General features: G+C 37.7%; 1 protein-coding gene across 1 annotated transcript in view; it reads left to right on the top strand.

The window, feature by feature from the left end:
* THEMIS (thymocyte selection associated) overlaps positions 1 to 27,949 on the top strand; it is a 341,081-nt gene that overhangs the window by 72,759 nt on the left and 240,373 nt on the right. Inside the window, exon 4 of the mRNA XM_068984949.1 lies at positions 11,622 to 12,670. Within this exon, the coding sequence (XP_068841050.1) occupies positions 11,622 to 12,670 (1,049 nt within the window). The remainder of the gene's footprint in view (positions 1 to 11,621; positions 12,671 to 27,949) is intronic.

The raw sequence follows: 27,949 nt of genomic DNA, 5'->3' as shown, positions 1-27,949 counted from the left end.
CAGAATATTAGCTGTCCAAGGAGTCACATATTGCCTAATATTAATCAAGCTTAAATATATACCTTTATTTTCTCTTTAAAGATAATTTTTAGTGGGGTCCCCCAAATTCATACTTAGGTAAAAGAGTAGTTGCAATGGGAAATGCAGAAACGCATCACATTATGATTAACATTAGCCCTAACTGTAAAAGGGACTTTCCCTGAAAAGAATAGGCAGAAAGACAGAATTTAATGAAATGACTCAGAAGCAGAGGGAGGAAACCAATGCTACCTTTTTTAGAGAAAATGGAATGGAAAATTTTTTCTTAATAGCTCCCTTTGGAAAACCAGAAATATACCCAATAATTCATGTTTACACAGGAAGAAAATTCGGAAAGTGTTAATTAAGGTTGTGTGAATATATATTGTTTTTACTTCAGATTAATTTGAAACTGGAAAATTTGTAAGAAACACCTTCAGGAATGCCTCTCATGCTCTGAATTGGTGCCTTCTTATCTCTTTATCAGTTTTTTGTGAAGATAATTTTTTGGGAAATTTTCTAGTTTAGCTCCCTCACTGAAATCATTTTCACTTTTGGTGGTGACAGAGAGTATTACATTTTTCCAGTTATAAGTTAAAAATGCTTGTTTAAAGATATGTAATACATACATACATACACACAAACACACTGGAATTATATATACCAAATGTAAGCAGTGGTAGTCTAAAGCTAATAAAGATTCTAATGTGATATCTCCCCTTATTTTTTAAAAAATATTTTGCAACAGTATATAACCATCTATTTTGTAAGAAAAACAGCAGAAATGTTGATTTATCTTTCCCTTGGACACATACTTAGATATAATAAAATTTGAAGTATTTCAGTTTGAAAACTTAAGTATGTCACATCCAAATTCTAGGAAACTTAAAAATATATGTTTTTATTTTAATTTTGGCTATGGAGAACTTTTAAAATCCTAAAAGATAATGCTGTTAAAGTGTTGCACTCAATATGTCAGCAAATTTGGAAAACTCAGCAAGAGGCACAAGATTGAAAAAGGTCAGTTTTTATTCCAATCCCAAAGAAGGACAATGCCAAAGTATGCTCAAGCTACCATACAATTGCACTCGTTTCACATGCTACCAAGACAATGCTCAAAATCCTTCTAGTTAGGCTTCAGCAATACATGAACTGAGAATTTCCAGATGTACAAGCTGGATTTAGAAAAGGCAGAAGAACCAGAGATCAAATTGCCAACATCTGTTGGATCATAGAAAAACCAAGGGAATTCCAGAAGAACATCTACTTCTGCGTTATTGATTATGCCAAAGCCTTTGACTGTGTCAGTTCAGTTCAGTCGCTCAGTCGTGTCTGACTCTTTGTGACCCCATGAATAGCAGCACACCAGTTCTCCCTGTCCATCACCAACTTATGGAGTTCACTTAGATTCATGTCCATCGAGTCAGTGATGTTATCCAGCCATATCATCCTCTGTCATCCCCTTCTCCTCCGGCCCCTAATCCCTCCCAGCATCAGAGTCTTTTCCAATGAGTCAACTCTTCGCATGAGGTGGCCAAAGTATTGGAGTTTCAGCTTAAACATCAGTCCTTCCAAAGAAATCCCAGGGTTGATCTTCTTCAGAATGGACTAGTTGGATCTCCTTGCAGTCCAAGGGACTCTCAAGAGTCTTCTCCAACACCACAGTTCAAAAGCATCAATTCTTTAGCGCTCAGCCTTCTTCACAGTCCAACTCTCACATCCATACATGACCACAGGAAAAACCATAGCCTTGACTAGACGGATCTTAGTCGGCAAAGTAATGTCTCTGCTTTTGAATATGCTATCTAAGTTGGTCATAACTTTTCTTCCAAGGAGTAAACGTCTTTTAATTTCATGGCTGCAATCACCATCTGCAGTGATATTGGAGCCCCCCAAAAATACAGTTTGACACTGTTTCCACTGTTTCCCAATCTATTTCACATGAAGTGATGGGACCGGATGCCAAGATCTTCATTTTCTGAATGTTGAGTTTTAAGCCAACATTTTCACTCTCCTCTTTCACTTTCATCAAGAGGCTTTTTAGTTCGTTCCTCTTCACTTTCTGCCATAAGGGTGGTGTCATCTGCATTTCTGAGGTTATTGATATTTCTCCTGGCAATCTTGATTCCAGCTTATGTTTTTTCCAGTCCAGCGTTTCTCATGATGTACTCTGCATAGAAGTTAAATAAGCAGGGTGACAATATACAGCCTTGACGTACTCCTTTTCCTATTTGGAACCAGTCTGTTGTTCATGTCCAGTTCTAACTGTTGCCTCCTGACCTGCATATAGATTTCTCAAGAGGAAGGTCAGGTGGTCTGGTATTCCCATCTCTCTCAGAATGTTCCATAGTTTATTGTGATTCACACAGTCAAAGGCTTTGGCATAGTCAATAAAGCAGAAATAGATGTTTTTCTGGAACTCTCTTGCCTTTTTCATGATCCAGCAGATGTTGGCAATTTGATCTCTGGTTCCTCGGCCTTTTCTAAAACCAGCTGGAACATCTGGAAGTTCACGGTTCAAGTATTGCTGAAGTCTGGCTTGGAGAATTTTAATCATTACTTTACTAGCATGTGAGATGAGTGCAATTGTGTGGTAGTTTGAGCATTTTTTGGCATTGCCTTCCTTTGAGATTGGAATGAAAACTGACCTTTTCCAGTCCTGTGGCCACTGCTGAGTTTTCCAAATTTGCTGGCGCATTGAGTGCAGCACTTTCACAGCATCATCTTTCAGGATTTTAAATAGCTCAACTGGAATTCCATCACCTCCACTAGCTTTGTTTGTAGTGATGCTTTCTAAGGCCTACTTGACTTCACATTCCAGGATGTCTGGCTATAGATGAGTAATCAGACCATTGTGATTAACCAGGTCGTGAAGATCTTTTTTGTAGAGTTCTTCTGTGTATTCTTGCCACCTCTTCTTAATATCTTCTGCTTCTGTTAGGGCCATACCATTTCTGTCCTTTATCGAGCCCATCTTTGCATGAAATGTTCCCTCGGTATCTCTAATTTTCTTGAAGAGATCTCTAGTCTTTCCCATTCTGTTGTTTTCCTCTATTTCTATGCATTGATCGCTGAAGAAGGCTTTCTTATATCTTCTTGCTATTCTTTGGAACTTCGCATTCAGATGCTTACATCTTTCCTTTTCTTCTTGGCTTTTTGCCTCTTCTTTTCACAGCTATTTGTAAGGCCTCCCTAGATGGCCATTTTGCTTTTTTGCATTTCTTTTCCATGAGGATGTTCTTGATACCTGTCTCCTGTACAATGTCACGAACCTCATTCCATAGTTCATCAGGCACTCTATCTATCATATCTAGGCCTTTAAATCTATTTCTCACTTCCACTGTATTATCATAAGGGATTTGATTTAGGTCATACCTGAATGGTCTAGTGGTTTTCCCTACTTTCTTCAATTTGAGTCTGAATTTGGTAATAAGGAGTTCAAGATCTGAGCCACAGTCAGCTCCTGGTCCTGTTTTTGCTGACTGTATAGAGCTTCTCCATCTTTGGCTGCAAAGAATATAATCAATCTGATTTCGGTGTTGACCATCTGGTGATGTCCATGTGTAGAGTCTTCTCTTGTGTTGTTGGAAGAGGGTGTTTGCTATGACCAGTGCATTTTCTTGGCAAAAACTATTAGTCTTTGCCCTGCTTCATTCCACATTCCAAGGCCAAATTTGTCTGTTACTCCAGACAAATTTGTCTGTTACTCCAGGTGTTTCTTGACCTCCTACTTTTGCATTCCAGTCCCCTATAATGAAAAGGACATCTTTTTTGGGTGTTAGTTCTAAAAGGTCTTGTAAGTCTTCATAGAACCATTCAACTTCAGCTTCTTCAGCGTTACTGGTTGGGGCACAGACTTGGATTACTGTGATATTGAATGGTTTGCCTTGGAGACGAACAGAGATCATTCTGTCATTTTTGAGATTGCATCCAAGTGGCAATGGCACCCCACTCCAGTACTCTTGCCTGGAAAATCCCATGGATGGAGGAGCCTGGAAGTCTGCAGTCCATGGGGTTGCGAAGAGTCGGACACAACTGAGCTACTTCACTTTCACTTTTCACTTTCACTTTTCACTTTCAAGCATTGGAGAAGGAAATGGCAACCCACTCCAGTGTTCTTGCCTGGAGAATCCCAGGGACGGGGGATCCTGGTGGCCTGCCATCTATGGGGTCACACAGAGTCGGACACGACTGAAGCGACTTAGCAGGAGCAGCAACTGCATTTCAGACTCTTTTGTTGACCATGATGGCTAATCCATTTCTTCTGAGGGATTCCTGCCCACAGTAGCAGATATAATGGTCATCTGAGTTAAATTCACTCATTCCAGTCCATTTTAGTTTACTGATTCCTAGAATGTTGACATTCACTCTTGCCATCTCTTGTTTGACCACTTCCAATTTTCCTTGATTAATGGACCTGACATTCCAGGTTCGTATGCAATATTGCTCTTTATAGCATCAGACCATGCTTCTATCACCAGTCACATCCACAGTTGGGTATTGTCTTTGCTTTGGCTCCATCCCTTCATTCTTTCTAGAGTTATTTCTCCACTGATCTCCAGTAGCATATTGGGCACCTAGTGACCTGGGGAGTTCCTCTTTCAGTATCCTGTCATTTTGCCTTTTCATACTGTTCATTGGGTCTCAAGGCAAGAATACTAAACTGGTTTGCCATTCCCTTCTCCAGTGGACCACATTCTGTCAGACCTTTCCACCATGACCCGCCCATCTTGGGTGGCCCCACAGGGCATGGCTTAGTTCCATTGAGTTAGACAAGGCTGTGGTGCTAGTGTGATTGGATTGACTAGTTTTCTGTGAGTATGGTTTCAGTGTGTCTGCCCTCTGATGCCCTCTTGCAACACCTACCATCTTACTTGGGTTTCTCTTACCTTGGGTGTGGGGTATCTCTTCAAGGCTGCTCCAGCAAAGCACAGCTGCTGCTCCTTACCTTGGATGAGGGGTATCTCCTCACCACCGCCCTTCATTACCTTCAGTGTGGGATGGCTCCTCTAGGTCCTCCTGCGCCCGGGCAGCCACCGCTCCTTGAACGTGGGGTTGATCCTCCAGGCCACCACCCTTGACCTCGGACGCGGGGTAGCTCCTCTCGGCTGTTCCCTTGCTGTCGCAGCCTGGCACTCTTGGCCGCTGCCCCTGCCTCGGACATAGGGTTACTCCTCTTGGCCACCGCCCTTCGGGCATGGGGTCCTTCCGGCTTCTGCCCCTGACCTCAGATGCGGGGTAGCTCCTCTCGGCTGTTCCCTCGCTGTCACAGCCTGGCACTCTTGGCCGCTGCCCCTGACCTCGGACGTGGGGTAGCTCCTCTCGGCCGTGCTTAGTGCACCTGTCGCAGTCCCCTGTGCTTAGTGCATAGATCTAATTTGACTGTGTAGATCACAACAAACTGTGGAAAGTTCTTCAAGAGATGGGAATACCAGACCACCTTACCTGCCTCCTGTGAAATCTGTATGCAGGTCAAGAAGCAACGGTTAGAACCGGGCATGGAACAACAGACTTATTCTAAACTGGAGTATGTCAAGGCTGTATATTGTCACCCTGCTTATATGCAGAGTACATCATGTGAAATGCTGGGCTGGATGAAGCACAATCTAGAATCAAAATTGCCCAGAGAAATATTAATAACCTCTAATACACAGAACGTGGCAGAAATGGCAGAAAGTGAAGATGATCTAAAGAGCCTCTTGATGAAAAGTGAAAGAGGAGAGTGAAAAAGCTGGCTTAAAACTCAACATTCAAAAAATGAAGATCATGGCATCTGGTCCCATCCCTTCATGGTGAGGTGCTTGGATGGCATCATTGACACAATGGACATGAATTTGAGCAAACTCCAGGAAATAGCAAAGGACAGAGAAGCTTGTTGTGCTGCAGTCCATGAGGTCACAAAGAGTTGGACACGACTAAGTGACTGAACAACAGTGGAGAACTTAAAACATGCAAGAGTAAAGAGAATATTATAAACAATAACATGGATTTTGTTTTAATGTATTATCTAACAAAATGGTAAAATATATAAAATTTGAAGTTGATGCAACAGCAATTAGATGGAGTGAGTTGTCAGTATAGTGATTATCTGTGGGCTTCACGGCACTTAGTAGAGATAGACAAATGATCGATTTCAGCTTCTCTTCCAAACATACTGTCAAATTAATCTGCCAGAATTCTATTTCATTTGGTCATTATTGATCTCAAATATTCAAGGGACAGATCCATCTTCAGACATAGTCCTAATTTCAACAGGTCTCTTCTCCAAACTCCCTGCTCTCATCTAAAATCCTGAGACTGATTACATGTTGATCACTGACCATATCCTTTTATTCTGCTTCTTTATCTATAATTGTGGTTTTCTTAGGATGTTTCTTCTCCTATCCTATCTTGGCTTGTAATTTCTCCCCATCCTCAAAGACTGATGTTGTGGCCACAACTTTTCTAATATCTATCTTTGGCCCCATCCAAAAAAACTAGATGTGTTATTCCATTCTTTTTCTGCCTACTGTAGTTTTAATTGAGCCTTTTACATGATTCCGTTTTCTTTCTTCCTCAGCATATCAGCTTTCCTTCAAAAATATTTTTAGTCATTACCTTAGAATTTGAAATGTGCATGTATAATCTAAGTCTACTTTCAACTAACACTAACCATTTCATGACAAGTGCAGGTAACGTGTAACAGAGTATGCCCACTTACTCTTTCTTGTCCCTTTATGCAGTGCTCTCATTTATTTAATTATCAGTGTGCTGTAATCATCCAATATGTTGCTGCAGTTTTTATTTTGAACAAACTCTTATCTGTTCTCTCAATTAAAATAAGAAAAATAAAACATTTTATTTTGCTTTCATTTATTTCTTCTCTAATGCTCTTCTTTCTTCATGTAGATCTGAGTTTCTGACATGTAATTTTCTTTTCTCTGAAGAACTTCATTTATATTCCTTGCAAGTCAAGTCTACTGTTGACATAGTTTATCCTTTTTGTTTGTCTGATAAAGTCTTTGTCTGTCCTTCACGTTTGTAGAGAAGGTAAAATTTCACCTTTACCCTCTTAGAGTTTTTTGGCTGGACCTGAGAATTAAACTGATCTTAGATTAACAGGAGAAAAACATACCAATTTTTGTAAGTTTGACGTGGGAGCCGTCATAAGAAAATGAAGACCCAAAGAAATGGTGAAACCTGCAGCTTTTAAATTGGGTTGAACAACTGAGACTTTTGTGGAAAAGTAAACTATAAGGAGAGGCTAAAGGAAGATAAAAATTCTTTTGACAAAGTCTGTTTGTCCAGAATTATCTTGGCTTTGACTCCCTGTTAAAATGTTTTCTTTCTTCTGGTATGAAGGACATCTTTAGCATGCAGTTTTTATCTCTTGTTTTCAGGAAGAAAGGGGAGACCAGCATGTTCTTGAATCTGCTACTTTTGAAGCACATTTAGCTCAAAATAATCCTTAAATGAAAGAGATATTTTGAGATAGCATCTTCTTCCACCCTTGACTTTTGAAGGTTAATTTTTCCACATACAAAATTCTAGGTTGGTATTTTTTTCCTCTTTCAATACTTTCTGCTTTCATGGTTTCTGAAGAGAAGTCCAGTGTAGTTCTTAGTTTCTTTCATCCAAAGGTAAAATGGTTGGTTTGTTTGTTTTTCATTTTGGCTTCTTTAAGCTTTCTCTTTTCTTTGATTTTCTGTAGTTTGAATATTATATGTTTAGGTGTCAGTTTTTTGTGTTTACTAACTTTACTAATTTTGGAAAATTCTCAGCCATTATAACGTCATGATTGTGCCTTTTCTCTCCTTTTTTCCTTCTAGCGTTCCTCTAATGTGTGTATTACACCTTTGGAGTTGTCCTACTGGTCTTTGAAATTCTCAGTTGTTTTTTCATTCTTTTTCTTTTCAGTTTGGGAAGTTTCTATTGACAAATCTTCAGACTCACTTATTCTTTCCTTAGCCATATATAGTTTATTAATGAACACATCAAAGTTATTCCTTAATTCTTTTCCTGTGTTTTTAATTTCTAGCATTTCTTTGTGGTTATTTCCAAGAGTTCCCATCTCTTTGCTTACATTAGCTGTCTTTTCTTGTATTTTCTCCCATTAGAACCCTTAGTATATTACTACTACTACTACTAAGTCGTTTCAGTCGTGTCCGACTCTATGCAACCCCATAGATGGCAGCCCACCTGGCTCCCCCATCCCTGGGATTCTCCAGGCAAGTTTGCCAATCTGATAATTCCAAAATCTCTTCCATATCTGAGTCTAGTATTGATGCTTGCTTTGTATCTGCAGACTGTTGTTTGCTTTTAACATACCTTGGAATTTTTTGTTGAAAGCTAGGCATGATGTATAAGATAAAATAAATAGAGGTAATAGGTCCTTAGTGTGAGCTTTTAAATAGGAATTAGGCTGTGTTTGTTGGTTACTGTACCTGTAGGAGTCAGAAACTAACATTTTATGTAGTGTTCTAGTTTACTATTTCACCTGTTGTCTTTCCCTAGAGACCCCTACTTAAATAGGGTCATAAATGCCATTCTTTCCATTGTAATCTTCTGCTATTATATATAAGTCTCCTTGATATGGTTGGTGAAGTGCTGGGGAGCTGAAGCATTCTATAACCCTGTAATTAAGTCTCAGTCTTTTAATGATCTTGCTTCTCAGCTTTTTCCCTCACATCTCTTTAGTGAGATAGAATGGTCATTGGGGACTGGAGTTTGGTAATTCCCTTCCCACATCAGTTAGACTCTGTAAAACCCACGTTGGCTGGGCTGTAGCAAAATAGATTTCCTTAGCTCAGGCCTTTATTTTAAGAAGAAGTGAATGGTCTGGATGTATTTAAAAATGGTTACTTTTTTCCTCACCCTGCCTAAAGCATGAGAGGAGTTTTCTTAGAAGAATGAGCAACAGATAGATTGGGTTTGGGTTAGGAAGATCAGAATTTCAGTTTAAACGTGTTAATTTTGAGACATCTTTTAGACATCTAGGTGGAGATCTTAAGTAGATATTTGGAGTGCAGGAGAATTATTTGGCTAGAGATACACATTGGAGAATCATCATCATACAGATGAGACTTAAAGACAGATGTGAGACTGTGTAAGGTCATGTGGGTGTGAGTGTGGAGAAAGAAAGGAGCAAAACCAAGAAACATTAAAAGGTATGTGTGTGGGCAGGGGTAGTGGGTGTTGTGTACAGGAGAAGGAACCAGCAAAAAAGTTGAGAAGAATTATCAGAAGGAAATAAGTGAGAAAATGATATAGCAAAGAGTCAAATCTACTCTGTCAAATGCTGCTGGTATTACAAGTAGGATCAGACAAGCTCGCAGATCTTCAGAGGATTGGGTACAGAAGCATTGAATATAGGTCAGGAATGGGATACATAGAAATTGAACAGAAGTTAGGTAGCCTGGCCCATAGGCTTTCTCTGGCAATAAAATCATCCTAAAGTAAGACTCTGATGCTGGGAGGGATTGAGGGCAGGAGGAGAAGGGGACGACAGAGGATGAGATGGCTGGATGGCATCACCAACTCGATGGACATGAGTTTGAGTGAACTCTGGGAGTTGGTGATGGACAGGGAGGCCTGGCGTGCTGCAATTCATGGGGTCGCAAGGAATCTGACGCGACTGAGCGACTGAACTGAACTGAACTGAACTGAAGTATTAAGACAGTTCTTTCCCCATCGTACTCATTGTGCCCAAATGCAGATTGTGATCTAGTTTGTATTACGGTCTTTACGTTCAGTTTAGGATCCCCAGAAACTCCTTAATGACATCTATTCTACCAGTGTCAAGCTGTGCCCTCAACTTGAGAAATGACGTCAGTCTATGAACCCATCTAGTCCTAGCTCTATAATTCTTAAACAGTGTTCATTTCAATTGAAATAAGTGTGATTTTAAAGTTTCTAAAATTACCTTGGGGTTCAGGGAAACCTATGGCAACAATTTCAAAAGTTTGAGTTTACCAAATTTTATAAAATGAACTGATAAACTTTTTTTTTTTTTTAGCATTTCCCCCTTTTCTTTTTTAATGGAAAATCTTTGCAGTTTTTACTGACCTTCAACCTATAGACAACCATTGATTTTTTTTCTTTTTTATGTTAAAGAAAATAATACAATGTCATACTGTGTGTTTTTAGGAGCTCTCTAATGCAGCATGTACAAGTAATATGACACAAATTAGAATTTTCAGATGATCCATAAACAGTAATACAAAACATATTAATATAGGTAATGTATTATAAGAGAAAAATTCTGTCTTCAAAATATTCCAAATTATTCATTTACAAAAGCATACAGGGAAGAAAGAATATTGACAGAAGGGTGGCTAGATATACTGGAAAATAGTAGATCATAGAAAGGCTGAAAAACATTGTGTTAAGATATTTTCAAGACAATACATACCATTATAAAATCCTTTTAATATTAATGTAAAACTTTATTTTTTGATGCAAGACCATCTGTAAGGATACTGTGTGGAACAGTATATGGAGAGCAGATGATTTCAGGACAATATTTTAAGTCTCTCTGTAGTCTCAAAGAAAGAATTCTTGGGTAAAATAAAGAGATTCATTATTCCCAGTGACACACTGGCAGAGAATACACTGGTAAGCACTCTGCCAGCAAACCTAGAACTCCTGAGTGGTCTTTTGACTGTAACATTCTGTACTACTCCTTTTCAATGTAGTTGTTAAGGTAACACCAGCAAAGAAAGGAATAGTTTTCATGTTGGAAAAAGACTTCATTTTGGTATCCATTTCCACATATTAACTAATCTTGAGTACTTTATATCCCATGATTTTGCAAAACAGTTATACCCCATAGGTGAGCATTTTGCATATAGAATGTATGTCTTGAGACTTATGCAGGGAGAATCTTACACAAAATACTCAAACTTTCCTCTAAGATGATTTTACATACACTATCTGGACCACAAAAACATGACCTAAAATGATATAATAAATTTTCTGGAAAAACACACATACTTTTAAACACATGTACATACATCGATGTATGTTATGTATGATAAAACTATAAAAAATACCCCCAATGGAGTCGTTAATACCAAAATCAGAGGAATTACTACTCTTAGGTTAAAGTGAGGATATGATTTTGGTGACTTTTGTAGGGTTCCAAGATACTAGTTACTGTCCATTTCTAAAACTAGGCAGTTTTATGGATGTTGGTTTTATTTACAGTCTATTTCATTTTTAAGTATAAAAAAGGGCAAGTCATGCATAAGCAATGTTATATCATAAGCATCTGAGATTTTCTAATAAATTTATTTGGGTTACCTGGACTGAGTTTTTTTAACTCTCTTTGAAGTGAAGTCACTCATTCGTATCCCACTCTTTGTGACCCCATGGACTGAAGTCTGCCAGGCTCCTCCATTCATGGGATTTTCCAGGCTAGAGTACTGGAGTGGGTTGCCATTTCCCTAGAATACTTATTTAATTAGAGTATAGCTGCTTTACAAGGTTGTGTTAATTTCTGCTGTACAGCGAAGTGAATCAGCCACATGAATACATATTTCCTCTCTTCCTTGGATTTCCTGGAGTGATTTTAATACTACTCCAGAACAACATTTTGATGCAAAAAAATGTCTTTTCTTTTTCAGTCCGAAAGGATATAGTCCGTATCCTCCCCAGTTTAGATGTTGAAGTCAAAGACATTACCGACAGCTATGATGCCAACTGGTTTCTTCAGGTGTTATCTACACAAGATCTTTATGAAATGGCCAATAAAGAGTTCCCCATAGTAGCTGAAGTCATAGAAGCACCCCAAGGAAACCAGCTACCCATAAGCATTTTACAGCCTGGGAAAACCATTGTGATCCACAAAAAGTGCCAGGCATCAAAGATCTTGGCTTCAGAAATTAGAAGCAATTCCTCTAAAAGACACTTCTTGATCCCCACTAGCTATAAAGGCAAATTCAAGCGGCGACCTCGAGAGTTCCCAACCCCCTATGACCTTAAGATAGCAAAGAGTGAAAAGGAGCCTCTGCACGTGGTGGCCACCAAAGCCTTTCATTCCCCCTTTGAGGAGCTGTCATCTGTCTCTGTCGGGGATGAGTTTCTAGTGCATCACTCACAGACAACTGAAGTCTTCTGTGAAGGAATTAAAAAAGTGATGGATGTTCTGGTTTGTGAAAAAATCCTCAAAAATTCCCATGAGGCAGCACTGCTCCCTTTGTACATGGATGGAGGTTTTGTAGAGGTGATCCATGATAAGAAACTGTACCAGATTTCTGAGCTTTGTGCACAGTTCCGCCTGCCCTTCAACGTGAAGGTGTCTGTGAGAGATCTTTTTATTGAAAAAGACATTTTGGCTGCTACACCAGGACTACAGTTGGAGGAATCTATCACTAACTCTTATCTACTCATAAGTGACTTTGCCAACCCCAAGAAGCGCTGGGAAATTCCTGTTGGCCGTGTGAATATGACTGTTCAGTTAGTTAATAATTTTTCTGGGGATACAGGATCATTTCTAGTCAGTACTCTGGTCGAAGAGATCACTGAAGAACAGTATTACCTGATACGGAGATATGAAAGCTCCTTCTTGCACCCCCCACCTCGCCCTCCGAAACATCCCTCAGTGGAGAAAATAGAGTTAACTTCGCTAAGCCTGGCAAAAGAAAAGACAGTGGATCTGCCCAAGTCTCCCAAGGTAAGGCTATGATTTTGCAGTTTTTCCTCTTGAGCGTTTTGCTGGAGGCAGTTTATTTCAAGTCTTTTCTGAATCTTGTTTTTGCTTACTTCTCTTCCTTTCATGCCATATTTGAAATGAGCCTTTCTGATGCACAGTAGATGATTGAACATCAACACAGCATAAGTAAGCTGTTACAGCATTTTGTATTTTGATGCTTCACCAGTAGATGTGACAAGAAGTTTTAAGAATTAAAAATAGCAGGGATGGCATTTGATTATGATGACCCAAATTGCTGTTTCAATGGGGTTTGTTAATTAGGAATGGTTTATAAGGTGCCTCAGAAGCAAATCTCTTTTATTTTGGAAGAGCTGTTCATTTTTTTCTAGGTGGAGTTGTTTTAGTACTACATACAGGAAATGAGCACACAATAAACCCCCTTCTTCTGGGGGCGGGGTACCAGTAGCAGGCATCTATGACACATGTCTTCATTTTGTTTTATGTACAGAAAGATGCAAAAGCATCTTGGCAGAACTATGTGAGAATATGGGCATCTGCCCACATTCTGCCTGTCTGAGAATTGTCATCTTTAACAGTCCTTTTGAAAAACAAAATCAATAAAATTGCAGACAGTATGAGATCATTATAGAATCAACAACTCCATAACCACTCTAAAGATTTTGGGAGGGGAGGGGTTTCAGCTTCATTTTCTCTGAAAGTTGTTGCCTCTTGGAAACCACCTGCTGAGTGCCTGGAAATCACTTACCCCTACACCAGGGAGCTCAGGTCCTTCATCTGGCCGGCAGTAGTTAGTTCTCTGGTATGTGGAGAGAGTGCATTCTGGCCTGGCAGATGTTGAGCTGACAGCTTGGGGAAACAAAGCAATTAGTAAAACAAAGAGAGATGCTGTGTTTACTCTCTATACTCAGGAATGATAGCAGCCTCAGGCTTCAAGGACGTGGGTATGGAAATACTTTAACTTCTACATTTCAAAGATTGCATTCTGATTGTTTGGTGGGGAAATCCAATAAAGATCTTCAAACTCATCTTCAGGAAAAGATAAAACCAGCAGAAGTTTCCTTTCCAGAAAATCAGTTTTGAAGGAGTCATTTTGAAATTAAACTGTTTCCAAATAATGTTGATTAACACGCTGCTAAACATGGAGGGTGTCTGGCTTCTCCTGTTTAATATATTTTTATTACTGAATCAAATGATGTGAGAGATGGAATGCTGCTCTCAATTTTAGTGGGAAGCAGAAGAAAGTCCCATCCCCCTACCACCACCCTCTCACCCTCTATGCCTATGCCTATGTCTATGCCTAAGCCTTCAGAACTGTTGAATACACTACATTGGAAAGCAAAAGAGACTTGGCACATATACTTAAAATTAAGGACTTTCAGATGAGATTATCCTGGATCATTCAGGTGGGTCCAAGTTAATCACAAGAGTCCTTAAAATATCTTTCTTGAGGTCAGGGTCAGAGAGAGATGTGACTACAGAAGAACTTTAGAGAGGTGGAGCATTTCTGCTTTGGTAGATGGAGGCAGGAATCATTGAGGCAAGGAATGCGGATTTTCTCTAGAAGCTAGAAAGACAGGAAAGCTTTCTTCCCTAGAGCCTCCAAAAAGTTTCTTAACTGGTTAAAGTAAATGGGGGTTTCCCTGAGTTCTGTGAGCCACTCTACCAAATTAATGGAACCCAAGGATGGGATTCTGGGGACCTCTGATTTGTAACCATCAGACAGAAGCTGTCAATAACCTGGGGACCTACTACTTGTAACTGGCATCTGAAGTGGGCAGCAGTCCTGTGGGACTGCGTTGTTTTGATGGCAAAATGGTTTTTTCCTTCCTTTTTCCTTTTAATGAAAGTATGAGTCCATGTACCTTTGGAGAACCTAATGGTACACTAGGATTCAGGGGTGATTAGAGACAGGATGTAGAACACAGCCAGAGTGGGCCTTCGTTTTCATCAAACACTGGACATGACTTGTGACAGTTCTTGCATCTCGTAGTTTCATCACTAGAGAAGAATGTAATTTCTTTGTTTGGTTCCAATTTTTAAAAGAAGGAGGAGTTTGGATCACATGCCCATTTCCTGTTTCAATCAACTCATTGGTTGTCCCAACTACAGCCAGGATTGGTGGGGAAGGGAATGACAACTAGTTGTCTCAAATAATAGAAATATGGGAGCAGTATGTGAAGGTCTAGAGATATAAAAGCATGGGTGCCTATTACAAGTAGGAGGGAAAAGACCAAAAATCCCTAAACTACTAAGAAACCATTTGTAGAAAAAATAAAAATAAAAAAAGTTTCAATATCTTTTGAAAGAATGTCAAATTAAAATGATCTATGTGCTTTATTAGGAAAGAAACACAAAGCGATAATGTTGTGTCTAGGTTACTGCTTAGAAAACCTTCCAGTCTTCCTCCTAAGTTTCTTAAAGGATATGATACAGGATACAGATGAACAGTCAGATAAAGGTCTGGAAGGGTCAGGAGTTTATGGGGTGTGCAGTACTATCCTTCTGGTATGTGGATGTGTCCACTAAACTGAAAGTTCTCTGAACTCTACTTTGGGGAACTTTATGGACTTTTCCTCTTGTAAGCATGAACAACTGCTAACTCCTTTTCCAGTCCTTCTCCTCTAGAGAATGGGGGTTAGGCCTGAAAATTCCAAGCCTCTAATTATGTCTTGGTATTTCTGGTGACCAGCCTCCATTCAAGAGCCATCTGAAAATCTACCCAGAGTCGCCTTATTAGAACAAAAGGCACCCCTATTGATAGCTTACGATGAAGGATGTGGAATTCGTGACTTCCAAAGATTTAGCTTTGGGATCAGGGACCAGGCTTGATCACTCAGGCTTTTGTGTGGCAGAAGTTCATTACAGTGAAAAAGGACCGAGAATGCTTCTGACATAGACATCAGAAGGGGAACAGAGTGCCCCCCTTGCTAATCTTATCAAGGCCTTATATACTTTCAGACCCATTCCCACAAGATACATCTGAAATCAACAAGATTAGAACTAACAATAGAAAGGTCTTACCAGACTCAGTCCTACAAGATAACAAGATTAGTCAGAAGGTTCTTGCTAAGGAAGAGAAACAATATACATTGTTATTATATAATCATTAGAAGTGAAGTGAAAGTCGCTCAGTCATGTCCAACTGTTTGCAACTTCATGGAATTCTCCAGAGCAGAATACTACAGTGTGTAGCCATTCCATTCTCCAGGAGATCTTCCCAATCCAGGGATCAATCCAGTTCCCCTGCATTGCAGGCAGATTCTTTACCAGCTGAGCCACAAGGTAAGCTCATTAGTACAGAGCTTAAGGAAAAACATACCCTTAAGCAAGATGAGTTTTGTTGTGTAATCATTAGCTCTGGGCTTAAAGAAAATAATGTCTTAATGTAACTAAGAGAAACCAATGTAGAAAAAAAAAGTTTGTCCTTTTCTCCTCCTTGAGAGCTGTGTACCCCTTTCTCCTCCTTAAGGGTCTCAGACTCCTTCCTCCTTGAGGGCCCTGGACTCTTTTATCAACCTCAGTTCAGTTCAGTTGCTCAATTGTGTCCGACTCTTTGTGACTTCATGAATTGCAGCACACCAGGCCTCCCTGTCCATCACCAACTCCCAGAGTTCACCCAAACTCACGTCCATCGAGTCGGTGATGCCATCCACCCATCTCATCCTCTGTCGTCCCCTTTTCCTCCTGCTCCTAATCCCTCCCAGCATCAGAGTCTTTTCCAATGAGAACTTTTCCAGAGTCTTTTCCAATGAACTCTCTCAGTATCTCACAGAAAATTTGAGGGAATTTAGAAACCCAGAAGCTGGGATCAAAAACCAAATATTAGAAAAGAAGATGTTCTTAGTATCTTTTCACCTAGAAATTTACAAGGGCTTCAGGAGCTCTGTGCCAAGAACTAGGGACAGAGATCAGTGCATATATTTTCTTTTATCACCAGCTGCTAAACTAAAACAAATGCTATCTTTGATTAAATTCATACATGTAGGAATCCAGATCAAATTAATAATTCTTTACTGTTTGTTCGATTTTCAGACCCCACATCCACTCTGTATTTAGTTTTGAGTCACACTTCTAAACAATGTTGATTAACTGAACTTTGTTAAGATATTAAGAGTTATTTGTTAAGATGTTAAAAGGTCCAGGAGTCATTTTGTTCTGTGAATGATTAAGGAAACTAAGTGATATTCTAAACTTGAATGACTTAGTGCTAGATGATGTTAGTTATTTTATAATCGAAAGAGCTATTTTGTAGCAAAGAGTGCATTCTTATTTTCCATTGCTACATTGGTTGAGAGTGAAAGGAAGGACATTTTTGGTGTAATACATTGGAACTTATTTCTTGGCCCTGAAAAGTGTTCAGCAGAAGCTAGGAAACCATAGGTCAGTGGTGTCATCAAGAGATACCTGCTTGATCGAAAGTTTATCATCAGTCAATTGAGTGTCTATAATTATTCATGATTAGTTTCATCGTTTCTGGTGTGGTCAATAAAGAGCTATATTTTCTCTGAAATCAGTTTAAAATGCCAGAGTATGCTCTAATTTACCTGTGTTCAGATCTACTGACCGCCTCATTTTCAACATTTTTTCTCACCATGAAGATGGGACTTTAGTCAGTATACTATTTTTGGAATTTAAACAGAAACTCTGTCAGTTTCTTTATAATGTACTCGAAAAATCTTGCAACCAACCATTTCTTGTTATCACGATGTCATCCTTTCACATATTTCTTTCATATTTCTTCTGATATCTGCATTAAAGCCCTTCTATGTATGCTTTTGAAGGGATTGGATAAAATTTAAAAAAAAAATATTTGTAGGCAGAATGCAGCCATTGAAAGGAAGCCTTGAAGATTTTGGATTGTGTGTGGAATAGTGCCTTAAATTCAGATAATAATTTGTAAGGGTTACTTGGAGTTTAACTACTCAAACTGACTTGACCCATTAAAATACCATATTACACATGTAGGGAAGAATATCAGATCCTTCATTGTGTAGTTTACTTTTGCCTTCCCTTGGTCCTTAGCTTTATAAGATCATTTCTTGTCCTGCTAATAATAGAATAATTGTATAGGCTGTCTAATAGTAAGAAATTAAATATACACAGTGTTAATCAGATTCACTTGTGATAGGTATCCATTGTCAGTTATGAACTCTACACTTTACCTAAGAAGTTTAGAAATTAAGACTATTTTAGTATAGGTTATAAGAGCTAGAATATTATAGAATTGTTTCCCAAGGTGAGATTGTCAACTGTTCTCTAATACCTAACTAAGAAAGCACTCAATTGTAGAAATTTGAGAATTGTGGTTTGGGTGTAAGCCGGGCAGATGATTTGGGGGATGGATTTCAGTAGAGATGACCGCACATCTCCAGGCCCATGAAGTCTTACACTGGGAGATTCTGTGGTTGTTTTTTAAATGTGATAGTTCAGTGTTTGGAAGAATAAGGTTTGGAGTCTGGTAAAAAAAAATAAAGGGGGGGAGGTGGATAAGAATGCACCAAGCAACCTTTCAAATTTCCTCTTAGGTTTATACCAATTAAAAATAGTATCTTTAAGATCTGTGCATTCTGATATTTAATCAGATGAAAACAATGTTATAAAGTGATTAAATGTTATAAAGTGATTAAATAAATTAAGCTGGGCCTAAAATTCAGTTCTAAGTAAGAGTGTTGTGGAGTAAACCCTCCTTCTCTGATGGTTAGTTTCTCTGTCAGAAGTAGTTTCGGATAGTTTGAAAGAGCATATCCTCACTGGGGCTTTTGCCTGTCCTGAATATATATGGCTATGACTTCTGATTGCCACGTAGGAGAAATGTAACTTCTGTATTCTGATGAAAAAGCCTATAACCAGATAGAAAAACAAACCTTTGGTTGAAAGATGAGATATTCCACTCCTTTGGAGACTGCATCTGGGACCAGAAATCTTGCATTTCACTAACTCTGTTTGGCCATTTAATGCCCAAGTGTCCACTTTGCTGCTGGAATGTCTAGATTTCTGTCGGACAAGAACACCCATAGGAGACATTAAGACAAAGAGCAGGGGAGGCAGTTATGGCAAGGTACTATGAACTGAGCAGAAAACAAACCCTGTACCAGAATTAGAGTGAGAGCAGAAAAAGGCAGAAGGAAAGCAATCATTTCTGGGAGGTGCAGAGAGAGAACACTTCAACAGCTGCTGCTGGGTGCAGAGACTCATTTCTGATCTGGTGTGACAGAGTGGCTGAAAAGTGTTAAAGAAACCCACACTCCTAGGCTAAATCTAGATCTTTAGAGATATCCACTCATTTGTCATCTGTAGGATTTAGTCACAAAGGATGTGATTTGTTTTTGTTTTTGTTAACCTGATGTGGTGTAAAGACATTAAGAGTGGATTTGTAACCAACTCTGCACTTCTGAAGACTGGGGCCTTAGTGTGTCTGCTTGTTCTAATATAGAAGCTTTAAGTCTATTTCACTGTGAATAGAGAAAATTAATCTGTCAGCCATTTTCAAAGACCAAAAGCAAGGAGTGTGAAATATAGACATGCTTAAGAAACTGGGGATTTAAATCTGAATAACAAGGAAAATAAAGGGAATCTATGATCTTCCTTTAAAAAGACAAATTCTAACTGTGAGATACAGTTTTAGTGTATGTTAGCAGATATTTGAGCTTTTATTAGGGCCAGATAACATACAGATTAGTACATGATGGTTTTTTAGTTCCCTGCAGTTTGTAGTCTAGTAAATGGTTTTAGCCTGTAAATAGCCAACTTTAGTAGGAACAAGTGAAAAAGATGGGAGAATCAGGCAAAGAATGAATAAAGGAAGTGCTGGGTTGAAAATGAGCCAAACCCAATTTCCAGCTGAAACCTTTCAGGTAGAAATCTGTGTCCAATGGGTAGCACAGAATATTTATAAGTACTTTTTGTGCTGTTGGATGTGGGAGAGTAATCAGAACTTTTAAAACTTTCCTCTAGTTATGACACATGAATACGTCTAGCCAAATAGCCAAAGAATGCTTTAAATCACTTTTAAATGAAAAGTAATTGGTTAAAGTAAGAGAAAACATTGTCCAATTTTAAGGGAATTTCAAGAAAAAATGAGCAAGCTGTAAAACTAATAGTAAAATACTATTTTTTTCTAAGGAGTTTTTGTCCAGAGAACATTGTTTCCATTCCAGGATGGTTGAAGTACATTCCTGCTTAGAAATACTTGAACAAACCAAAAATTTGGCCATCTTTGAGCTTTCTGCCTGCTGAGAATGCTCTCACTGGGTGAATGAGAAAGAGCTGATGAGAAACATTGATTCATACTGTTCCTTGCATCTCTCTCCCATCTGTGGAGTCAAGAAGTAAAATACCACCAAATAAGTGATCATTATATTTTCAGTGTTAGTATTAGAGTTCCACAAAAATGTAAATTAAAAATATTTATTTTTCCAGTAGATTTGCAAAACAATTAAATGAAATTTGGAATAAATAATTTCACTTTAGATTTTTGGCATTTACAAAGGCTTTTCACTTTCTTAAATGTCGGTAACCTGGATACCCCTATTTAGAAATGAGCAACCTTAGGAGAAGAATCAGCAGTTTGGAATGTTCAGTGCACAGTTTGTATAAAGGGAAGGCATTTGAATTGCCAACTTCTGATAATTTCTGTAGTGACTTTAGTGCCTGGAATCATTGAGTTATGTGTGGGCTCACTAGATAGTTAACTGTTGCTTTTTGAGTTTGCTACATTCATTTTCTTCTAAAATCTAAAAAAATCTAAAGAGCAGGTGGAGAAATCTAGAGAGGGTAAGTTCAAAATGACTTTGCAGTTTCCAAAATGGATTCACATGATTTTTTTCATTACTGTATTTATCAGTTCTGAATTTATTTGGGAATAAAATCTTTGCCTATAAAAAATTGATAAAGCATAAGATATATATTTGAGCAAATACATTTTTTGCAAGTCAACTATTACTTTTAATTGCTGATGTAAGACCTACATAAATAAGGACATATGCTTTGCTTTGCAAACCAAATTTCCTGCCTAAATGTTAAGATAGAAAATGAGCATAAGATGGTTCTGAAAGAATGCATAAAAATAGACTTCCAAAAATTAGTATTTTTCTAAAAATTTATAGAGAAGGAATGATTCATACAAATGCATTATTTAAGTGCAGACTTTCAACCAGCCTTTTGCAGCATTAATTCTTTTACATTATGCTTCATCCAGACTCTAGCTTCAATATGATCATGATGTCATGGTCATGATCATTATGATGAAAAATACTTCTAAAAACACAAGTTGCTTTTAGCTGTCTTGTAGGACACACCATTATTTAAGATGTTTACCATGACCAATTACATAACTAATTTTAAATCTGATGAGAAGAGGAAAAAATTAAGGGAAATCTTATAAAATCAGAAGGCCATTGAGTAAAAATTAGCCAAATGGAGTAATTTTATATATCAAAGACCCCAAGAACTGTATAATAATTCTATAGTTATTTGTTGTTATTGTTTTGTTGCTAAATCATGTCTGACTCTTTGTGACCCCATGGACTATAGCCTGCCAGGCTCCTCTGTCCTTGGGTTTCTCGGGCAAGAATACTGGAGTGAGTTGTGATTTCCTTCTCCAGGGGATCTTCCTGATCTAGGGATCAAACCCATGTCTCCTGCATTGGCAGATGGATTCCTTACCACTGAGTCACCAGGGACACCCACCTATAGATATTTATGCAGATACAAAATGTAAAAAGGTTGATTGTAAAATTATGGAGTTAGACAATATATTGTGTAGGAGATAAGAATGGAATTTTAACTTGTGACATTATGCTTATTTAGATCACTAAACTTTACATACCATTTGTCCTTAAGAGAAGTTTGTTGTTGTTTTCAAATGCTTTCCAAATATTAACTAATGTTTAAAAAGTGTGCAGTCACCAGTTATGAGATAGGATAAAACACGAAGCCATGAGAGATATGTTCCTTTAATTGTTATCCAAGGATAGGGATTACCCTACCCACGCTATTTTTCTCCTCATTGTCTCTGGTTCCAGCTTCTCTGAGCTATAATCATTTCTGCCTTTTCCAGTCATACTAGACACTTCAGCCGAATTCTCTCACATGATTGTCAAGTATATTGTATTCAGGCGGTATAGTTATAGACAACCTCAGTCTGCATCAATAATTTAAAAAACCTCCTGCTTATACCTCTGTTGCTTGCAGTATGCTAGGTGCTTTCATGTATTATCTCATTTAGTCCTTCACACTTTTTCATGAAATGAGTCTTGATATTTTTTGCAGGGGAGGTAATTGATACCGAGAAGTATGTAATGGTTGTGGTTCCAAGTGGTATTCAGGTTGCCAAATTTTATGGTCAATCTTTACTGCTCATATCATTTAGATACTAAGCAGTAAATGTCACAGTTCTATACCCTCTCCTTTTTGGAATCTTTCTTCATATTCTGGAAATGCATACCCTACTAGTTTTCTTGTGCTACAGGGGTCGAATTTTCTTTTGAGGTCCTTGCTGGTTCTTCCTCTGGTCTTCACATCTAAGTGTTCAAGTGCCTTGGAGCTCAATTCTTACTCTCTTCTCTATCCATACATGCTCAGTCTTTAAGTTCCTTCTGACACTCACAATTTATTTTATACATATAAAATGGCTCCCAGTAAAATCACTCATATATATGGATTTATTAAAGAAAGAAACTGGAAATGATCTCCTGTTTATTTTAAAATCTATTTAAATGTGCTTGGATATCAGCTTTTTAAGGAAAGTTCATTCTTTGAGAGATGCCAGCTTCTACCAGTGTGTCTGGTCTGTAGCAATTATACTCTTTTCATGTACCTCTAGAAGACATCAAAGGACAAGAAAGTGGTGACATGAGGAAAGACACTTTCTTCTAGCATTTTATTCTTATAAATATGGGTTTATCATGTTCAGAATTTTTCTTTCCTGATCCAGTAATGAGAAAAAGCTGGAGAATACCTTAAGCTATTTGAGATGTTAGAAATTTAGGGAAGACCTAAGGCCATTACTGGCATAATCAGAAAGTTCTTTGGTGACAATTCAGATGTAGCTGAAATAAATTTCAGGAACTAGAATGAAGACTAGGACTCGGATTAGGAATTTTGAAATTTCCTATCAAGTTGATGATAACACAGATCCAGAGAGAATAAGAAGCCTTTTATTCATTAAGAGAGCTATGGACCTATACAAAGAAAAAGACTAGTAAGGATTAATGAGTTATGGATCTCAAAAAATGAACATATTCTTTATAAGTTAAGAAAAATCAGAGCATACTACAGATGCATAGAGAAAAACTAAAACTATATAATTGCAATAAAAGATTGAGGAGAAAGATTTAAAAATCTATTGATTTGAATTTCTTTAAAATGTACTTTAATTGTACATTGTGCATACAGTGTTTTAAAATTATTTATATCAATAATTATTCTAAAATGTTAAAAATAATTATAATTGTTTATAGTTATTTTAGTTCCATAGATATAAAGCCTTAATTATGTGCCATTTACTATGATCAGCAATGGAGACTATCAGGTGAATGAAATATAGTATCTGTGCTCAGTGGACTTTCTGTACAATGGATTAGACATAGGAAAACAGACAATTACAGTATGGAAATTGAAAAGTCTTGTATACAGGCCAGTATTGGGATTTGGAAGACAACTTACTAAAATCTCCTCTCAAAATGTGGGCTCTCCAGGTGGCTCAGTGGTAAAGAATTCCCCTGCCATTGAAGGAGGCAGAGGCGATGTGAGTTCGATCCTTGTTTCTGGAAGATCCCCTGGGAGGATACGGCAACCCGTTACAGTATTCTTGCCTGGCAAATCCCATGGACAGGAGCCTGGTGGGCAGTCCATGGAATCAGAGTCGGACACAACTTAGCAACTGAGCACATACACACAATGAAATGTGGGATTGAGCTCAGAAAGGATATTTAATGACTCAGTTGAAATATGTAAGTTTGGACATGTAGGAACAGTCAGATGTCGAATGATGTTTAGAGTGATTTAGCCAAAAAAAAAAATTCCTGTGCTGGTGATAGTGTGGAGACATAACCTTATTAAGATCTGTTGTTCAGTCACTCAGGCATGTCAGACTCTTTGCGTCCCCATGGACTGAAGCATGCCAGGCTTCCCTGTCCTTCACTATATCCCGGATTTGCTCAAACTCATGTCCATTGAGTTGTCTCCTGGATCCTCAGGTCAGGGTCTAGGCGAAGCTTAAAATGTCTGTAGCACAGTGTAATAATATGAAGGTAGAAGACCAAAGAGGGTTAGGATATAAAAGGTGAATCATTACCAAGTTTCTTAGGTCAGGGCTCCACAGTTGTTCAGTTCATTTCTGTATCACTCTGTCACAGATGGAAAATGAGACTTTCTCAGAATCAACATATTAGATTTCCTGCCACACCGCATGTTCCCAAAGGTCAGAACTCAGTTTTCATGTTACTTGACCTACCTTTTGCCTATTTCTGTCATCAGGTCCACATAACTGCAGACCCCTTTCTTCTTACCTAATTTCCTAAGGACTGTTCCCATGTTCTTACAAGTCTCACCACCATTCCTTATCTCTCTTACCTTTAGTCTTTTATTTATTTATTTATTTTTTGGTTTTGTTTTCCCACAAAGTACTTTATTTTGTTATTTTCAAGTCTCCTTTGACAATAACCTTTGGTGCCCATTAAACCCACAGCTTCAACTTTTAGCTTAGGATTTGAAACAAACTAGTTCTTATTTTCTCCTTATCTTCCTAACTTTTAAAAAGAAATACTATACTTTAGTGTTTTAGTACACCACAAAAATGAAAAAAAATCAGTTGTATTCCACATTAAAAAAAAAAAAAAAAGACTGGTTCTTTCTAAACTGCTCTGTTTTTAAAGGAATTTGGATTTTCTAAAGAGAAAAAAATGGAGGCTATTGTAGGCTCCCCAGGTGGGAAATAATAAAATTTCTATTTTAGATACAAAACATCTAGAAAAGACAAGTTTATAGAGATAGAAAACAGACAAATCGTTGCCTAGGGTGGTGGGTAGGAGTAGAAATGAGATGCAAACAGATAGCATAAGAGAACTTTCTGGGTAATGAAAAAGTTCTAAGACTGAATTTTGGCAATAGTTGCACAACTTTATAAATTTAGTAAACTCATTGACTTATATACTTATAAAACTAAGGGGCATTTTCTGTTTGCTTGTTGGCTGCATGGCACATGGGATCTTAGTTCCCTGACCAGGGATTGAACCCACATTCTCTGCCTTGGAAGCATAGAGTCGGTAACCATTGAACTAAGAGTAACAACATCAACAGGTATATGTATGGCTGAATCTTTTCACTGTTCACCTGAAACTATCACAACATTGTTAATCAACTATACCACAAAACAAAATAAAAATAATTTTAAAAACTGCATCTCATAAAGTTATTCAATTGTCTGGTTTAGAGAAACTCTCTAATTATAAAGCAGATAATCCATTCAAATAGAGGCAGGGACACCAATTAGAAAGCTTAAAATACTAATATAAAAGAGAGAAGATAATTGCCTCTGTGACTGAATGAGAAATATTCAGAACGATTTTAGGTGATGCTATTTGCAGGATGTGTGACTGATGAAGTGTAGGGAGTAAAAAAGGCATGTATAAGGAAAATATCCAGACTTCTGACATAAGCATCAGAATGGATGGTGATGAAACTCATTAAATCAAGAACACAGGACATGGAGGGATGGTTTTGCAGGGGAAAAGGAAGAGTCTATTTTAAAGTATGCTCAGTTTGAAATATCTTTGAGATGTCTGAGCTGAGGTGTCTGGTTAGAAGTTAACAGTCTGTAGTTTGGGAAAGAATTCCAGGGTGAAGTTGATGATTCAAGTGTCAGAAAATATAAATGGTAGATGAAGTTCTGGGAGAGGATTAGACGAAACTGCAGAGTGTGTAGCTCATGAGAAAGAATGATGGAATTCTGTGAGGAAATCCAAAATATAAGAGATGAAAGAGGTACATAAAAAGCCTAAAAATAAGCAATTGGAGAACTTTTATTAACTCAATGCTTACAATGAATCAGTCACTACTCTAAGCTTTCTTACCTGTGTAAACTCATCTAATTCTCACAAAATCCAGTACAGGTAATCTCAAATTTATTACCTCAGTTCTAAGCTGATTAAGGCTGCTCAACGTTGTATAATCTTCCTAGACCAAAAGTCTAGATTATAGACCTTCAGGAAGATATAATGAACAATATTTAAAGAGACTCAGTACCACTGAGAATACTTGTGATTTTAGAATCAAAATTCAAGCTGTGGCTAACTGATGCTTTTATTTTTCCTCACGAAAAATGATAGAACTCATCAATGTTTTCAATGTGTGTGTAACTTAAAATTTCATGGACTTTTAAGTTGTCAAAGGAGAATTTTCTTTGAAGCATGGCATCCTCTATTAAGGACCTTCATCAATGGAAACTCCTTTTTCTGGAACATGAAGGGTTGTCATTGTGTGGATAGAGAATGATGAACCGGAAATAAGGCACTAATGATAGATCTCTAGCTCTAGCTCTATCCACTACACTTATTTAATTAGCCAAAGAAAAGTGTAGTCCCTGTATAATTGGGGATGAGAAAGTATAACCTTCCTTTATGCCTGGATGTAGAAGGAAATCTGATACTAGTGAACAATACAAGGACTACTCCACTGTCTTTAAAAACATTAATCACATTTAATCTTTCTTCTGTATTTCTTATCTTTCCAAATGCTGTATGCTGTGTAACTTAAACCAGCCACCTAGGAACAATCCTTTTTTTTTTTTTTTTTTAATTTTTACTCTTTTTAAAAAATATTTTACTCGTTAACTTTTGAATTCTATAGATTCTATTTATTAACATCTCTTGAATATATACCTCCTCACCTCAGGTCGTCATTATTTCTTGGATGGATTATTCAGACCATCTTCTAACTACAGCTGACTCTTGAACAACACAAGTTTGAATTAAGTGCATCTATTTATATGCAAACTTTTTCAATAAATATGTAGCCTTTATTTCTGGTCACACTATATTCAAATACATTGTACACATCTTTATTTTGATCATTGTAAAAGGAAACTCTTACTGTGTAGTCTTTTGCTAAAAATTCTATGTAGTTTTCCTTTGAATTTTTTTTAATCATCTGTCCCTTATGTATTTCTAAAGCCTTCCTTCTCTCCATATCTTTCTTCACCTTTATACTTCAACTATACTAAATGTGTAGTTTGCAAAGACTTGATTCTTTCCTCAGTTCCCAATCTTTGAAAGGAATTTTGTTATTTTTATCTGTTCACTGGTGACCTACTAAATTTCAAATAACTAAATAATTCTCATTAAATCCTTTTAGTGTCCCTCTGAGTGTTACTAGGCTTTCCAGGTGGCTCAGTGATAAAGAATCTGCCTGCTAATGCAGGAGTCACGGGAGACGTGCGTTTGATCCCTGGGATGGGAAAATACCTTGGAGGAGGAATTGGCAACCCACTCCAGCATATTGGGCAATCCATCCCAGGGGCAGAAGAGCCTAGCAGGCTACAGTCCATAGGGGTTGTAAAGAGTTGGACATGAATGAGTGACTGAGCACACATGTGCATGTTACTATTATTCCCAATTTATAGGAAAGGAAACTGAAACTTAGAGAATAATTGCCCAAGGAAAGAGAGCTATCAATAAGAGTTAGAGCTAGAATTCTAAACCATCTTTTATCTTTCAAGTAAGCCACTCTATGTTTTCACCTGTCCTAAGGAAATTTCCCTGGACTCCTGTACCTCCCAACCTTCAGCCCACACTTACATTTGGTACTCCTAAATGGGTTTCTGTAACAAGCCTTATGAAATTACTATTGCAGCACTTAAAGTGTTATAATGGTTTTTACCTATCATGACAAATAGACTTTATGATTCTTTAGGCTAGGGAATATGTGTGTTTACTTCCTTAGTGTTATTAAAGTTCCTGATATAAAGAAATCACTCAATACATGTTTGTGATAGGGAGAAAGAAAGAAAGGAAACTTTACCTTTATTTCATTTATTTTTCTCTAAATTAATTCCTTTGAAAGCCATACATTAAAAACAGTCTGCAAATTTGTCACATTTGGGGTATTTCCAGACTAGTGGTTCATAGTATTTCTATGTGAAAGTATTAAATTCTTATATGCCCAAACGTGTTCATTTCATTTGTGCCTACTTTTATTGCTTTTAAATTTATCCCCATTCCAGTGACCTAATACATGTTGATCAATTCCATTTACTTCTAATTTTTTTAAAAAATTGATTTC

This window comes from Capricornis sumatraensis, chromosome 13 (genome assembly GCF_032405125.1).
Source record: "Capricornis sumatraensis isolate serow.1 chromosome 13, serow.2, whole genome shotgun sequence".
Taxonomy (NCBI): Eukaryota; Metazoa; Chordata; class Mammalia; order Artiodactyla; family Bovidae; genus Capricornis; species Capricornis sumatraensis.
This window is presented reverse-complemented; position numbering and strand designations above follow the sequence as displayed.